At 40.8% G+C, this 17721-nt stretch overlaps 1 protein-coding gene across 1 annotated transcript in view; it reads right to left on the minus strand.

Annotated features, from left to right (window-relative positions):
- Positions 1 to 17721, minus strand: part of DCC (DCC netrin 1 receptor) — a 360844-nt gene that overhangs the window by 43075 nt on the left and 300048 nt on the right. Inside the window, exons 16-19 of the mRNA XM_032206156.1 lie at positions 12001 to 12096; positions 7996 to 8234; positions 4289 to 4427; positions 2195 to 2302 (exon numbers count right to left, since the gene is read on the minus strand). Coding sequence (XP_032062047.1) covers positions 2195 to 2302; positions 4289 to 4427; positions 7996 to 8234; positions 12001 to 12096 — 582 coding nt within the window. The remainder of the gene's footprint in view (positions 1 to 2194; positions 2303 to 4288; positions 4428 to 7995; positions 8235 to 12000; positions 12097 to 17721) is intronic.

The raw sequence follows: 17721 nt of genomic DNA on the forward strand, positions 1-17721 counted from the left end.
GGGGCATTGCAATTACTGCTTAGGACTGAATAAAACTTAAAATTTTTAGGATTTAGGGAGTAGAAATAGCAGTGTTAGGAAACAACAGAAGTTTGTAGGAAGAACCTTCTTGGCAAATGATATTCTGGAGATAAATGTCTTTGTTTTCTTTCTTTTTTCCTTCTTTTCCCCTCTTTTTTCCATGGCACTCTAGTAGCATGCAAAGACATACGATCTGAGCTTGGTCTTATGTGCCAGCACCAAAGGAGTGGGCTTCTGGAGGGCGGAGAGCCCAGGTGAATCTTCTGGACTTCATTTTGTTGCTTGAGATCCAATGTTACTAAAAAATCGGTGTAAAGTTTATCACCACTACTCCTCTATTTTATTTTTTCTGAAATAAAGATGCTTTTCGAATCTCTCATCCCACAGGAATGGTTATGCTGGTCAGGGACAAATGGCACCAGGATGGAAATGATAATATTTTGTGTATTTTTTTTTCTATTTTTTTTCTTTGCTTGTTTACATCATGGGGTATTATTTATAGACTTGTAATTTGTGGTTACTAAGCAGTTTCACCGATCATGGTATTTGGTTTGATATAATAGCCAAGTTTCTCAAACTAACGCAAAAATATAGCTCAAACATTTCTAGGGATGAAGGTATGGCTGTTAGACATTTCTACTCTCTGCAAGGAGTTGTTTCCTCTCCTTGAAAAGTCTACGAAAAACTTAGGCACAGATGCTGTAAAAAATCTTTATGAGAGTCGTTCTTCAACCAAGCACTACAAGAAAGAAACTTGTGCTTGGACGTCGAGGGACCCCAGCTACTCTCAGGTCTGAACGCTGCTTTTGATGGAAAAACTCCACAAAAGTTGCTACGACCAAACCATTTCACAATTTAAAAGTCAGGAAAGCTTTTTCTTTATTTATTATTTTTGTCTTTTAGCCAGTGGGGATTCAGGACCGTTAGCACTCGCGTGTTGTCCAGCAGAATCATCAGTTATCCTCTCTAAGGACCGAACTGGGTTAATGTAAACAGAGCCATTTCCTCAAAACATCCTCCCTTCAGACACGGTCACAGCCGATAAACTTCAGATAATGGAGGCTGAAATTATAAGATGATAATCATAATATGGAGGCTGAAATTATACTCAGCTACGCGAGTCTAACCTGAGAATCCGTATTGCTTGGCAACGTCCGAAGAGAAATAGATCCTGATTTTATTGGTAATATAAAGTGGGATGCTTCCCTGGTGTAACTCACCCTCCTCTGATGCCAAGGAAGCCCTGCTGAGTTACAACTGGTGAAAATCTGACCCAGTGCTCCTCACATCTAATTGCTCGCACAGGGCATCGTGCCGAAGCCTTCTCGCTCTTACATTTATATTTCTCAGTGCTTCAGGAGTGTGTAGCTGGGTTATTGGTAGTAACGCACACTTTCCTCCATGTGAAAATACGTTCTAGAGCTGGTGTAAACTGATTGTTTGTGGTAATGAGGCCATAATGTGCACATTTTTGTAGTTGAACAATATTTCTCCCAATAATTATATGCCTCTGAGATGTCTATTAACAGCCTAAAGTGATCATTTAAATGCAAAATCTCAGATAGAACTCTACTGTATTTTTCACCCTAAATTAACGTTAAAGGCTTCTAATGGATGTCTTAATTAGGCACTAAGGTTATACGCAACATTTTGGAAAATAAAATCTGTCACTGCGAAGCATCCATTAAGTTCAGTTCTTGTCAGTCAATATTAAGTAATTTTTTTTTCCTGATCATCATCGCCTTAAATTGTTATTGTAAAGTGAAATATCTACCAATAAATTCTCCCATTGTGTGCTGAAACAAGCAACCTACCATTAGGTATATTATGTATCACATTATTGCCAAACAAAGTACTTATTATTAGTCATTTCTAATTATCACTGAGCAGCATGTACCACAAAACCTTTGCTGAGAGGGCTGCATTTTTAACTTAAATCACTGTTCTTAGCATTTAAATGAATATTTACATCCTGCAAGTGATCTTGCAGTGTCTCTAACGTTGCCTCGACTCCTAGACCAAGTTGGCTGATAAAAGTAAGAGAAAATAATATCAGATCAGATAGGATTCTGGGAAAAAAACAGATGTTTCTACTAAAAATAGGGGAATGAAAGCAACATGCAATCAGAACAGTAAAGGAAAAAGGAGAGTAGAGGGTAATGCAAATGTGTACCAGTAATTTTCCCATTGGCTTCTAATGGTGGCTGCCAGCTGACAATGACGGCTCGGGGCTTCCCTTCCCGTGTAATGACTGTCAAGTCCTTGGGTGCAGAGGTTGGAGCTGAAAAGAATGAAAAAAAATTGAAAGCAATGGAATGAAAATAACGAACACTGAGCAGATGGTCTCACAACGTTTGCATCGGTCGAATTTTTCAAAAACGAGATCCAAAACCAACTAAGAAATACATCCGTTGGTAAAAAAAAAATTGTTGTCATTGATAAATTATTAAGCAAGTGACTGATCACCTGTTGTTTGCTGGAAGAGTCTTTCTCACCATGAAGTAAACAAGCCACAGATCTTAGATCTAGATCACAGCTCTTAGAGAGGTCTCTTAAACCGATGCAATGCCCAGCATGATGCAAGCTCCCTCATCACTAAAGAAGACTTCATTATTGTTGTCACCATGATTATTATTACTAATATTAATTATTATTAATATTATGATTTCTATCATTAATACTATTATGTTCTAGGAGAGTTGTGTTGTATTTAAAGGGAATTTGGCTCGCAGACAGGGACACAGGGTCTGCAATTTAAAAACAGAGGACTAGAAGAAACATCTTGGACCACCTCGCTATGCCAGGGAATTTGCAAGAAACAACCTTTTCTGTAAACTAGCCTCATTTGATTTTCAAAGCAAAATTTTCCTTCTCTTTACTTTTGCTATGTTTGTTCTGCAATATTCTCCATATAAATGATTCTATTTCTCCCTAAATGCATCCATCAACCTGTGTGGAAACAACGTCTTTCTCTTAAATACTGTTTTCCTTTCTCTGGTATTAACTTCCTTGACATGCTTTCATGGACTAATTCTTTCCCTTTTCAGGCTTTTTGTCATTTAGGAGGTTAAACTAGTAAAGCTTGTTCTTAAAGCCTCCTCCCATAGCATAGGTTTTCCATTCTGGTTTTCGCCACGTGAGTCCCTTTGAGTGGCTGAAGCTGAGCTCTGCTTTCAGCAGATTGTGAACAGAAGATATCATGAGAAAAATCAAAGCTTTAGATGTTTCCCTTAGCACTCATTAACACCCCTCGCATCAGCAAGACTTGTGTAGGCAGAGCTGGGGATGGATCTTGGCTCTGAGAGTTGCTTTTGAATTATGGGCATAGCAATTCTCTATAGCCTGTGGTAGTAATCTCTAGTGGATTCTGTATCGATGCTGATATGTACATTCTTTAATATCATTACGGGAAATTCAACATGCGGCATGGGTACAAAATAGGCAATAAAGATCAGCAGTGCAGGATGCCCTTAATTAACAGAGCCGCTCCATCAAGCTCAGATAATTGCATTGCGATCACATGGGAAAATCTAAGGACACATATATTCCCTCTGATTTTCCCTTTGTTAATTAACTGGCGTGTACTGTGGTTTTCATTAAAAAAAAAGAAAACACACACAAAAAAAAAAAAAACAACAAAAAACAAAAAACAGATCAATATTTACCAGCAGACTTCATTTGGTGGCTGCTGGTAGAAGCTGGTTTATATCAGTACCTAGAGTGTGTTGAAGACAACTACTCAACCTAAGGAAAAAATTGCATTCTGAATGGCCCTCTGGTTGCTTAGTTATAACACAGCCATTTAACTCTTGAATCAAGAAGGTCCTGTGTTAGATAGAAGCCGTCTTTGAGCCCTTTTTACTAAAAGGACAAGGTGGGAACTCGTAAACTTGAGACAAAGTCACGAAGAACTTCCTAAATTAAAATTTTAAAGGGGTAAAATTATTATCTAAGAATAACAGAGTGCTCCAAACTTGTTCTCACCTGATCTTAGGTTTCTTTGAAAAGTGGAAACTGTTTTAAATCATAAAAGTCACAGATAATCTTTGTATTATGGGGCAAAATATTAGACACAGGTACTATCGTCTGAACTTCTTGCAATGACACCGAGTCACGCAGTGGAATGGCTGCTCTGCTTTGCTACCCATGAAAAAAAAAATGAGGAAATGCAGTGAATTTTGTAGGTACACTGAACTTGGACAGGGCTTTTGAGGGCGTATAAATGAAAGGAAAAAATTGAAACCCCTTTCAGGAGCTCCTGCCGTACCTGCTTCGTAGGTGGTGGCGTGGGCAGTCATGCTCCAGGTGCTGGACCGCCGCCCTTTGGTGACCATGACAGAGAACTCGTACATGGTGTTAGGCTTCAGGCCGATGACGGTGTGACTCAGGGCTGTCGTATCTGCTGACTGCAAAGAGACGGAGCAAACGACGTCTTTAAAGCAACTCTCATTGCTGGTAGCTAAGCAAAACACAAATTACAATGGATTTTTTTTATTTTTTTTTCCAAGCAAAATAGCTCTGTTGCTGCTGCATACCTTAATGGGAGTATTTTTAGGACCATAAATATGATACTAAACTTTCTGCCTATAATTTAAGCAGTTAAATAAATTATTGTGATGCTTTCTCTCTTTCTTTTCCCAGACAAAGCAATTTGCAATGCGTTTTTTTTTTTTTTCAAATGCAAATTGAAAGCTAACGCTGTGTCCTTCATCTGTGCCCATATGAGGAAAAAAATAGGAACATTTCCACGACTTAAACGTTCATTTCCAGCCTCTTTGATGTGTTCCTTCCGAAAAAGAAAGAAGAAAAAAAAGTTTTTTAATATCTGCTGATTTGTAGTGGAGGCTCCGAAAGCATTTTTACCACTTGAATGAACCTGACTAAGGGTTCCCAGGTACCGTGGGGAATGCATATTTATAATATCAAGAGGACCCTTGCATAAAGATTAATTTTTACATTCAGAAAACACACTTTTGTTTGGTTAGATACAGTATTTTCATGCATTAGATTGTATTTGAAAGATATGACTGGCCTGCCTCACTGTGATATGTTCTGAACAACTAAACGTTGATGTCGATGTGAATATTATATTGTTCATTTATACCTGATCGATTTAGCTTTATCCCTCAGCATGCAGTAAGGACCAATTTGAGCCAAACTGCACCGGTATCAAAGGAGACAAGTGAGGAGAATATTATAGGACATACGATGGCAACTGAAGAAAATCAATTCCCACGTCTTTCAAGCTCCAGAGCCTGGTGTGCAGTCCTCGAGCGTCAACAATTTACAGTACAGTGAGTTACAGGTGCATGCTTTTAGATGTTTATACACCTATGGACCTCAAGTTTACTGATTAAGACAACCTAGGAATGCCTTTGCATCAGAAAACCGCCTTGCTGCTCACATCTGAGCAGCAGCTGATCTTGCTGGCAGACCTCAGCAACGGCATTCTGCTGCTAATCACCAAATGGGATGTTTCCAAAATAAATTGACCTTCGCTAACGATGCTGCAGCGAGTTTCCAGCGTGCTGCAGAATAAAGTACTAAGATTTAAGGGGAAAGTGGGAAAAAATTTACTTTGCAGAGACATTGAGGAACGCCCTACGTATGCCTGCATGGCAGGCTGTTTTAGCACATGTGCTCTGCCAGATGTTTTGCATGCTACTTAATAGGAAGACTAATTGCAATACCAGATTTTATCATCGTCATACTCAATTAAAATCCCCAGTCCTTGGAAATCAGCAGTTTTGCAACTTCTTCGGAGGAAGGGCTTAATTCAGCAGAGAATCCCCTTCTCTAAGACCTGCTGAAGCAAAGACTGTACTAATACAATCAAAAACTACTTAGCCAAACTACTCAGCTACTTGCCAAAGATGGCAAAATCGAGCTGCTAGACTTTACAAAAATTATTCTTCAGCTAAAAGCTGGATTGCAATAAAGGGAAGAATAATTTCCCCTTCCAGAAAAGATTTTGGAAGAAGTGATATATGACATAAAATGCTGTTCAGCATCACTGAGGGTAACTAATTCTGATAACTAACACCACAAAAGTGCTCTGACAGTAAACACGACCAGGAAAAAAACCACACAGAGAAAACTGTAGGAGTTGAACCCATTGCTGGACAAAATAATCTTTACTGGAACACAGCCATGTTGGGTTCTTTTTTTTGGGAAAAGAAAGTTATTTGTCTCCAGCTGAGCGTTTTTCTTTGGATATTTCACTCGGTGCTAACTATTAGCATTTCGGTACTCCTCTGAACTTAATATCATATTGAGATGAAGGCAGCATAACTGGAAAAAGTGCCTTAGCAATTCCATGCTCTGCCTTTTTGGGATGGTTTGTACAAAGTAAAGTTGGCGGGGCAAAGTTACAATTTATAAATTTCAATGGAAAAGGTTAAAACCTTCTTTATATTACATTTGGTACACATTTTTGAAGCGACGGAAGCTTTTAATGGGCAAGTTTGAAAAGAATTGCATATTCAGTAGCAACACATCGGCAAATGGGATCTTTTTGTGAGCCTGATCTGAAGCCCTTTGAAAAAAAATGGAAGGTTTCCCCACTGTTTTCAAAGAACATAATGGGCTTTATCTCGTTTCCTTGAAAAACGTGGCTATTTCTGAGCGAGCAGACCTTCTGCAAGATTTTTTATTGTTTATGCTTGGGGGTGATTGAACTGGAAAAAGGGTGTCAGCCTGGCCCTGAATTTGTCATTTGTTACGACCACATGAGCCCACAAAATGATGGTTATAAGCGGGTCTCATCATTATGCCAGCACCTGAGGTTGCCAGAAGTATGGCAGTAGATGTACCACGATGGCACGGGCAGATCCTTGCAAAGATGGGCAAAGATTTTACAAAGCTTTGCCTTGCAAAGCTTTAAAAGCCTTGCAAAGATTTAAAAGCTTTGCATAGGCCAGTCCCTGCAGCGAGAAAACAGCTGCCCTGAGTTTTCCCTCAGCCAACAGCAATCCCACTCAGAAAAGGGATTGAAGGTATGGCCTTTTTTTCTAAAAGTTATCTGAGAAAGATCTTGAGATTGGAGTCCACGAGTTGTGTATGTACCCTGAACCAACGCAGAGAGCCATCCTTGGGATTTTGGAAAAGCCAGCCTGTATTTGGACAAATAATTCAGGCAATAATCGGAGGAGCCTCAGAGCTGTACAGAACATCACCCGTTCTACAGTCCTAATAAAAACAACTTACGTGCGGTTGCTTTTGGTAGGACACAGCAGTAAAAAATGGGGCATCCACTTGCAGTATGAAAAAATATTCATAACAAACTTGCTTTGGATCAATATGATCCTCTAGGCAAGAGGAGACAACCATTATGGTAGGGCATGGGAGGAAGGACACACTTATTATGGGGAAGGTGGATGTTATACGAGGTGCAATATATAAGCTGACAATAGTGTGTGGAAAGGAAAAGCGAGCAAACAGAACAACCTAAAGTCTGTGCTTATTGCTTTCCATTCCCGGTGTCTCTGTTTCTCTTTGCTAAACTGCACCCCTTTTGGTAGTGTTTTCGTTAGGACTGGGAAATAAATCCTCGTACAGAAAGTAGCATACCTCTGCTGCTGCCGTATCCGTTCAGACTGAGAAGTTTTCCTGTAAAGAAATCTCCAGTTTTGGTGTTTGGGGATATGGGTGGAATTGCCATACAGGGTGGGAGGTATCGCAATTGGTATTTTTTCATATTCACCGTGCTATCACACCTACGGCTAATTTATACCCGGTCGGTAAAGATTCAAGATCATAACTCTCATCAATTAGCACGTAGAATTAATGTATGCTATTTTCATCCACCTAAATCCGCGGGTTTTGAGCAAGCAGTAGTTACTCATGCAAATCTCCTGCTGATTGAAAGGGGAATCTTGGTTGAGGAAAGCTTGTAAAAAACCGATTCCAAGGCTCTGCAAATAAAATGCGAACGGATGAAACAGTTCCCGAATTGGTAACGTGCCGAAACTTCACCTTGTATTTAGCATTTGTAGAGTAGCTGGTTCTCCATCGGACCGTGTAGAAGCGGACCTCCGTCGTCTTTTGGTTCTTCGGGACAGAGTTGTCTGCCCAGATGACCCTCACCGCGTCGTGGGTCAGCGCAACAGCCTGCACACCTACTGGTGGGAGCATGGGGGTGGAGATATCTGGGACTGACGTGGGGAAATCATCAAGCAAAGGATAAAAATCAACTTCTAATGGATCGATGGGGTCTGGGTCCATACATCACCAAATGAGCATTCCAAAATAAATGGATAGGTAAGTTAAACGGAACAAAATAAAATAAAATAAATAAAATAAAATGAAACAAAACACGAACAAGCCACCAAGGGGCACACAGCATGATGGGTTAAATGCATGGCATTAATGAGGAGGAGGAACATGAGGGGAACAGAAAGAGAAGCATTAAAGCAAAATGAAAACGCAGCAGCAACGTTTCAGTTTCATTACTCTCACAAAACCAGCGGTAACAGCAATTTTTCACCATTTGTTTAAGTACTTCCACGCACGCTGTGTTTTCTTCACATGAGATTAAGACAACGAGCAGCCTCTTTTTTTCCCACTGATTTACATTTTTCTTAAAAAATTGAATCATGTTACGATACGTTCTTGGAAACACCTCCAAAGCGGAGTGTCGTCTACAAACCTGATTTATAGACACGACTTCACCTCACGTGCGTAGGAGTTACCTACGTTTTTCCTCCTTGGCTGCCTCTTTCAGGCTCTTTTGTTGTGTTAGGCTCTGGAAGGGAACGTGGTCTATGTTGGTTCAACGTTTCTTAGGCAAAACGGAACATCCTAATTCCACTGCTGAAGCGAAGAGCTTGGAGTTGTTGGTTTAATACCGCCAGCATAAAAATGTGTGCTTCTAGGTATGGATATGTGGGTTATCTTCAAGTAGACTTCTTCCATGTATCTGTGATTGTGTAGCCTTTGAGGAGCAAAGAGTGAGCATCCAGGGCATGACCTAACAGCGTGGCATGGATTATCATATTCTGGATGATTAAATTAGAGAGGCCATTGCATATTTCCTTTCCAAAAGTTCAGCCCTCGGTTTGGCTCTAGTGATGCTCCTGCTCCTGGCTTCACCTGGGCTCCATTTCAGGAGGAAGGAAGAATTCATCTCAGAAACGAGACACGAGAGTATGAGTCTTCTTCGAAAAAGATGCATTTATCCACGCCAGCTGCTGTCTCCATACTCCAGCCATTGAGGACAGACAGCAGCAGCTCAGCACCCTCCCTCCTTGTGCTTATGGCATCGCCCCTTGATGCAAACAAGACTCACCGCTGTAAAAATGCCAACATCTTTCTTCTGGGGCTCCCACTGGAGCTACAGACCACATCTCCTCAGCCTAAACGTGTTCATCCTTGTCCAAGTGCCAGGTTTAAGCACCTGTGGACAACTTCAGGCCTTTCTTTTTCAACTGTATGCTTCATTATTTAACAGCCGTGATTTTTCTAAATATCATTTCAAACGGCAGTGGGTAAAACACAGCACACACACAAAAAAAAAAGGCTGTATTTTTTTTTTCCCCTAAAAATAATGTGCTAATTAATTAATCAAAGTATAAGTGACTCTTAGTATTTCCTCCCTGACAATTGCTACAGTTTGTCTGCTCCATGTGCATTTCCAGCTCCTGACACCCTTTGATCACTTGTGTTTTATGATTTTGTAATTTATTATTCACAACTTCGGGATGCCACAGCCTTTGGAAGGAAAAACAGAGGAGACAAGGATGTTTAAAATGTATGATAAGCCATTAGTTCAACCTGCTGCTTTTGTAGCTTCTTTCATCAAAAGCTTCTTGATAAGAAGCAGGCACCGAAGGAAATGAAACAATCTGGTGTTGTGTGATCCAAACCCCAAGCCCATGTTCCACGAGGGCAGAAATGGGCAGCTGAACCTTTTTTTTAAAAATTTATTATTTTTTTTGTCCAGTCTCAGTGAATTGAGCTTCTCTAAGGTTGAAAGCGAAGAGTTTCTTTGTCTGAAGTGAAGTTTTCCAAAAGGAAGTGCCTGTAAATTTTGTAAGGTGAGCAGTTTTTGTTCCCATGTTGTGTTTTTTTTTTTTTTTTTTTCATGATGGAAGTTAACGTGACTGGTGCCGAGTTCCTATTTTAGCAAATACTGCACTGCCTTTCTCCACTCTACTGAAAACTTAAGGGCTGTTGTAGAGGAGATTATGAAAAGAGGCTGGCTTTAGCAAAATAAATGGTCAGACTCAATCAAAATAATTTGGTTGTTGAAACATGTCATCACTGACCTGAGGAGGAGGGAAATATCTGTAATCCACTGGCGGCTGAAAATAGGTCCCTAAATACTTCCCCCCTTTTCCACCGAAGTTTCATTCGCTTGTATTTACGCACGGACATCTGTCATTTGGAAATTGCAATCTCTGGACGGAAAATAGTTTTTCTCCCTCTCTTTGGAGATTTGATTTGTGAATATTACACGTTACGTAAGTCGGGCAGACCCCGAGGTATGTGCACGCATGCTAAGTGGCCACGCAAACACACGGGGTCTTGGTTCTTGCTTGCACCCTCCTGTGCTTTCCTGCTTTGCTGGAAGCAAAACTTTTTGAGACGCTCTTCCACAAGTCGCCCAGGCTCCCAGGGGTTTTATCTGCCCAGCAGGAGGCTCAGATATGTGCCCAGTGATGAGAAAAGCTCCTCAAAGAGGATCATCGCAGATAACCCAAGCCTGAATTACCTTTTTTACACCTGGATATCCTTGAATTTACAAGAGGTTACACACACGCATGAAATCAAACCCCACAGGCCAGATGGGTCGTTTGTAAATGGAGTCAGACAAGGAACGAGAAAACTTAAAAATTAAAGTCTCCGTGGACCCCGAGGCAAACTCACTGGAAAGAAGATGTTACAAGACACATGTTGTTGGCATGCTCAGCAAGAATGACCTCTGTAGATTCCAGACAAGAAGTGAAATTAATAATTTTGAGCCAGAAGCTCGCTGACACTTACTATATCAAAGTCATTTTTATGGTTACCCTCGATTTTATAATGAGTCTTTTTTTTTTTTTTTTTTTTTTTCCTTGCTGACTTTCCAAGATTTCTTATGGGAATACTTCACAAAACTGCATGCTGGAAGCCGTTTTTCCTTGCAGAGCCACCGAGCAGCCATTTGGGTTCTTTCTTCCTCGCGGCACACCCACGCCAGCGTCAGTGACCGGGTTGCTCTCAGTGACACAGCTCCCCTTCCAGGCAGCTCTGAACACCATGGGTGGGCCACGAGAAAAAAAAAAATTCACCAAATGACGGTGTCAATCCAGAGGAAAAACACTTTTTTTTTTTTTTTCCTCGATTCTGTTCTTTTAATTATTATTATTATTTTTTTCCCTGTGGATAAAACCCACGAGGCAGTCCAGAAGTTGTACAAAACAGTTCTGCTCCTGTAATTTTGTTATTGTCCCAACATCGTAATTGTGAATAGAGCTGCCTAAAAGCACTCTGCTCAGCTACTGCTGGGAAATTCCTTCTGTGAGCCTTGTCCTGTCCTGTAAATCAGCATCTTCACCTTTTCTAACCCCTTTGTCTGCTTCTGTAAACGTGCATGATAGGAATGTGCTTGTTTTGCGTTATTTTTTAACTAATTCATTTTCACTTGAACTACTTTAAGGAGGAAGGAAACAAAAGCAATTCCATCTGGGCTGAATTCAGCACAGCAACCCCTATCTCTCCATTTCCAAAAGCTTTGGGAGTCATGCTTCTCCCAGGCCAAACCGTACCAAAGAGCAAGCACTTGTGAGCATCCCATTAAAAATATAAAGCCAATTTCTGGGAAGGGTAAATAATTCATTCTGTCCGTGTCATTACGATAAAGAAGAAAATGAAGCTGATTTATTCTAGCAGGGATTTGGAGGTCGCAGAGCTCTTTTTTTTTCCCATTGCCTTGCCCCAAATCGTTTTGCCTATTGCGGAATTTGCTGCGGAGCAGATCGAGAGCATTTCCCGACTCACCTGTCATCGACCTGGTGGTGGCACTTTCGTACAGAGGCACTCCTTCGCCGGCGTTGTTAAAGGCCTTCAAGGAAATCACGTAGTGGGAGCTCGGCTCTGCAGGAGAAAACAGATAAGGCAAAACAAAACACACGCTGTTAAAGTCAGGCCTGGCAGGCAGGACGGACGAGCGCTTTCCTGAAAAAGAAGAAAAAAAGACAACAAAGTTAAGCCAACGTCTGTGCAAGAGAAAGATGGGATCCGCAGTGAGTGTGCCGGTCAGAAACAGCTCAGAAATTGCCATTTTACCACTTTTTATCTTACCGGGAACCCCCCAGTCTATGCTGTGGACGGGAGGGGTTTAACACACGGATCAATTTTGGGGCGCGCTGTGAAATGAGCAGCTCAGGTCTGCGTTGCTTCTGGATACAATTTCCTAAGGAAAATGAGACTATCTATTTTCCTGACTTTTTCCATGCAAATTGCTTCATCCCTCTTTCTATTTTTTTTCCTAAAGAAGTTAATTCTAGCTGTGCAAAAGACAATTACGGAAGATATCAGCCTGAACACATCGGGCTCTCCAACACCTGCCAAACAGGGCACCTGCCTTCACCAAGTCCTCTACTGGAAAAGAAGAAATGTTGTTACGTGAGGAGGCATTTATTAATGTGACATTGCAAAAGCCCTGCTGCAGAATTACATATTTCATCTGCATTAACGCCAAACGAGCCCAGCGTGATTAATATTATTACAGCGCACCTGAAATGAGTAAATAATCTTTAAGTACTTACTGCATATTGTTACTAATGTCTTTCCCACCCACGTATTTTGTACTTAATTTAATGGCCAGCAGAAACAGTGACATACTCACTTAATATTCAGGCGGCTTCTTTGCTTCTGTCACGAAAGAGCTAAACTTTAAAAAATGCCAAACAAATGACGGGTGCATTAATAAATCCTTGCGCTAAGTATCGTATGGGTATGAATTCAGTTCGTATCCCCTGCAATATCATTAGTCACGAGGAAATTATTTTGCATTCACGGAGACGGAGTATATATATTTTCATACGGTTTCCACTCCATATTAGCATCCTGCTTTTAATTTCTGATTTAAGTGGTGCAACTCTCCAGGCTCCACACGAAGATTTATTTATTGTGACATGCCGAGATTATTTATCTGAGCGTTTAATAACGTTACATTCGGTTGTTTCTGCTTAAGAAAAAGCATTTCACGTGGTCAGTCTAGACAGATGTGGTCACTACCAGTCTTCCTTCTGTCCCTGACCCAACTTCTGTGGCTTTTTAGGAGTTTTCAACGCTGTCGGGCAGAGTCACACAAGTGGTTCGTACGGACCATTCACTATCATATACTTTGGTGAATGTAGGAAAGGACGCCAAAAGATGAAGCTTTGGGATTTGGAGATGTACCAGGTATTTGCCAACAGTTGCTACAGCAAGGCAAATTTTGCACTGTAGGTTTTTTTCTAACTACTTGGTAACCTTTGAAAATAAACGTGCCTCACCATGGTCCTATCCATTTCCTATTTTCATACCAATTTTATGGAAGCCATCAGCTCTCTGAAGAGTACATATGACAAAAGACAATGGAATTAGTCTTATTTTTTGCAGCTTTCTCCAAGTTTGGCACATTAAGGCTGTTCCTATAGGAATCAAAGAGGCAAGCACCTCTGAAGGACGATGCTAAGACAAGAATTTCAGTAAGATCGGATGAATCAGCCTCTACGGGTTGGTTTACATCTCCACTGATTATGTTGAGAGCACAGACATCTGGACTTCATTTGGCTTAAATTTTAAATAATGAGCCATTAGTCGGAAAAGCGTGTCACCTTGAACATCGATAGTTTAAACGTGAAAAATTGCTCGTGAAACCTGATTCGAGAAATTACTGTCAAAAGCCCCAAAACATGTAACTGTCACATTTAATCAACATACGTCGTGAATTCCCGATAATGAAGAAGCCAAAGGAGTGACTTATGGCTAATTTGATGATGAAAGATGTACTCACGCAAATTGACAAACTGGGTGGAAAACTGTGATAAATTCCTGGAAAATTTTAAAATAAAGACCATCTAGCACATCCTTCATTACAATTACCTGAACAGCACAATATATAGTCCATCAAACGTTATCAGTGGAACAGACTGACATTTGATATATGTTTATAACTAGGTTGGCTAAGGTTACATCTGCAAAAATGAGCTCAGATTGGGACGAGGATGCAATCTGCAGCTTTCTGTTAAAAAAACATGAAAAATTCAGGTGGCTAATTTGAGCTGCTGCTAACTGGAGCAATAAATAATTGCATGAGTCTCTTCTTAGATAAGAGGGAAAAAAAGGCAATTTGCTATGGCACAGGGTTTGAACACAGTATTAGAGTTTGTTGTTTAATCCAATACAACCACAAAAAAAGTGAAAAAGCATTAGTATTATCACATAGAAAGTTGCTTTTTGAACAGCATTATATATTTGTCATACTTACGGGGTCATTCTGATGCTCTCTGGAAAAGTGCCCCTGACTGGAACGGGAGTTCAAATGAGGAAAGGTTTTTAGTATAAACCTACTAACAAGAGCAGCAGCTAATGGAACAGAAAGGCTGCTGGCACTCCTGGCAGCTACAACGCCGAAGAAACGATGACAGAGAAGGGCTCTAGAGATGATAATTGCACGAATCTCAGAATAAATTCACATTTTTTTCTCAACTGGTTCTTATTCATTGCAGTGGGGAATGCAACTGAGTAACAATGCTACTACCATTTGTATTAGCTATTCGGGAGCAGGAGAAGGAGAGAATTATATGCATTTTTATTTTTTTTTTTCCTAGCACATGAAATCTCTTCTTGCCTTTGAAGGAACAGAGCGAAGAATTCAGCTTTAATCAGAGCATCAGGAAAGGATCCATCATGTCAATGTTGGTGCGGAACATGCTCTGCAAATAAAGCTGCGTTGTGCAGTTCAACTTTAAAAAGAAAAAGGCAAAAGAAGTCCAAACTAAGCATGAACAAAATCAATTTCTTCTGATGGATGTTGCTAGTGGAAAGAACATAATCAACGAATAGCAACCTGCTGAAGATACTGCTGTTATTTTCTTCTTAAAGAACAGAAAATTGCGACATCTCTGCATCCATTACACGGGGTCTTTTGACAAATGTTTTCACGTGGAATTTAATTTTCTCTTTAAACTATAAAGTGAATGTTCAATAACCAGATGTGAACTCTTTGCCAGGAAAACACCATGCCTTGAACTACGGTGTTGTGAAGAGGGCAGTGCACTTGGCTGCTTTTCCAGATCGGCTCCTTTATCTCTCAAATAAAAATTCATTCTCAGTTCTGCTCATTCCCTATTATAACAATTACCTGACACAAGGGACCGGCAGAGTGCTCTGCAGATTAGTATCCTGGGAGAGCTGAAGCTCAGGCAGAGTCTCCTGATCGTCGTGAAGACGTTGCTCATCCCATCACACCACTTAGAGCTGCTGCCTTGCGCTGAACAACAGCTGAAGTCCTTCTAATTTAATGGAGCCGATAAAAGAACAATAAAGGTTACTTAGATGTTCAATAATCTTCTCCCAACACCTTTGTCAGCGTCTTTCGTAATCCATACAGAGAGGGAGGCACAAAGTGAAGTAGCAATTCATTTAGATCTGGTGCCTTTTACTCCGCTTGAGCATCAGGATGAACCCATGAATATAGTAGAATAGCATCCTTATGGTGCCAGAGCTTGCTTAAGAAGAAAACCACCACCTTCTGCTTTTTTATTTCATTTTTTTTCCTTCCATTACTAAGCTGGTTTCAACTGTAGGCTACAGGAAGCTACCCTTGGGATGGCTGAGCCAGTAGGAAGGGCTCCATCACGAGAAACTTTGGGTATCTTGTCCAAACAGATGGGGTCTGACAATACCCTGTAGTACAGGGACTTGGAGGGGGTTGTACCAAGAGGAATTCCTGTAAGTTATTGGGAAAATATATATATATATACATAAGGGTTGTTGAGAAGTGAGGCGGTGGTCTAGATGAGGTTGAAAGCAGAGTAACTCCTGCAGGAGTTGCCCTTCTGAAAGAGAAAAGGTCTTCAAGAGAATTACATCTATGCCCTGCATGTCATGTCACTGCCACTGGTGCTGAGCAACCCTCTAAGGGGCAGTCATTGCAAATTATCTCGAGAAGCAAGCGAAGATCAGCCTAATTTACTCCTGTCTGGGTTTGCAAAAACATCGCGCTCGGTAATCAATAGTACCAGTATCAGCTCCAAGACCTGGTAACACTCGCTTATTGCCAGGAAAAGGTAATCTGTCGATAGGACAAATGTCAAATTGAAGTATAAACTCTGCACACCGGGGCTATTGGATTCCAGGAAACCGAGAGGGAAAAGTGCTGCCAACATCACAGCCAGAGATAGTGCTGTTTTTCTCTAACCTCAACCCAAAAGATATTTGGCCTCCTCTGCGCAGAAACTACCCTCAAGCAATGCATTACACCATCTTCCAGAAAAAGAGAGAGGTGCCTTGAGTATCATTTTGCAAATATCCTTGGGTTTCTAACGCACCCAATGGCCAGTAGATTAAATCCCATTAAAAGAAACCGTCAGGAAGATGTATTCCACTTCTTGGACAACACACAATTCCCCTTGAGAGCAACGCTTGGGAGCAGATTTTAGCACAAGCTAGGAAAATTACATCCATCCTTTAAAAAAAAAGAAATCTTTAAATCATCTTAGCAGTCTTTAATGGTATTAATAAATTTAAGTATTCCACTAGAATAGACTCTCATGGTGACGATCTCCAAAGGACTCTCTTCTATGTCGTCTGCTAGAGCAAAATAGTTTGGTTTTATTCCTTCTAGGCACTCTGTAGGACAGCAACAACTTCATTTCAGTGGTGGATGAGGAGCTACCCCTCCGATATTACTTTGAGGACTGTGTCAGGTCATTTGGAAAGGAGTTACCATCAGAAAGGCTAAAATGGATAATAAAGAGCTTGGGTATTGCCTTCAATAAAACAAGAGCCCTACCAGTGAGTTATCTCCTTTACAGCACAACAGAATTGGCCTGGATTTTCGTCTTCTGGTAAACTGAGCAATCCATAAAAATAGAGAAAAACTTTGTTCATTTCAAGTAAATTCACCAAATGCTGTCAAATTCAAGTATGCACTTCCCACGGTGATAGAGAATGGGGCTTGTAACTTCTTTATGAATAGAAAGCACAAAATATAAGTTTTTAAATTTGGCACATTTCCTTTAGTCTTTTGCCTATGAGCTATATGAAGCAGAGGCTCGCAGTATGTTTCTACATTAAGCAGACAATTAAACCCTGATCTCATCTTGAACTTGTGGGCGCTTCCGTAGCACAAATAATGAAGACCTGTTAATACTCTGACGTGGTTAAAATATCAATTCGAGTTAACCTGGAATTGTCCCCGAGGAGCAGAGTTCTGCCAGTCTGCTTCACAGAGATGAGGGATGAGGGACAGAGGGGGTCCTACACATCTCCATTTCAAACAATTCTCGGTAAATCAGTCCCCAAAGCCAACATGTACCTACCCCAAGTCCAGGCAGAGCTGTGGGAGCTCACCGTGCCACGATGACCTGGGGAGCACCAACCTCCAGAGCATCACACCAGCCTTCTGCAGCCCCGCTATTTTGGGGGAGCCTGGGCATTTACGGATGCTCGGGCTCATTCGGGAAACATTTAACTTCGAAAACACCAGGGAAAGTGTTTAATGGA

This window comes from Aythya fuligula, chromosome Z (assembly GCF_009819795.1).
Source record: "Aythya fuligula isolate bAytFul2 chromosome Z, bAytFul2.pri, whole genome shotgun sequence".
In the NCBI taxonomy this organism is placed as follows: Eukaryota; Metazoa; Chordata; class Aves; order Anseriformes; family Anatidae; genus Aythya; species Aythya fuligula.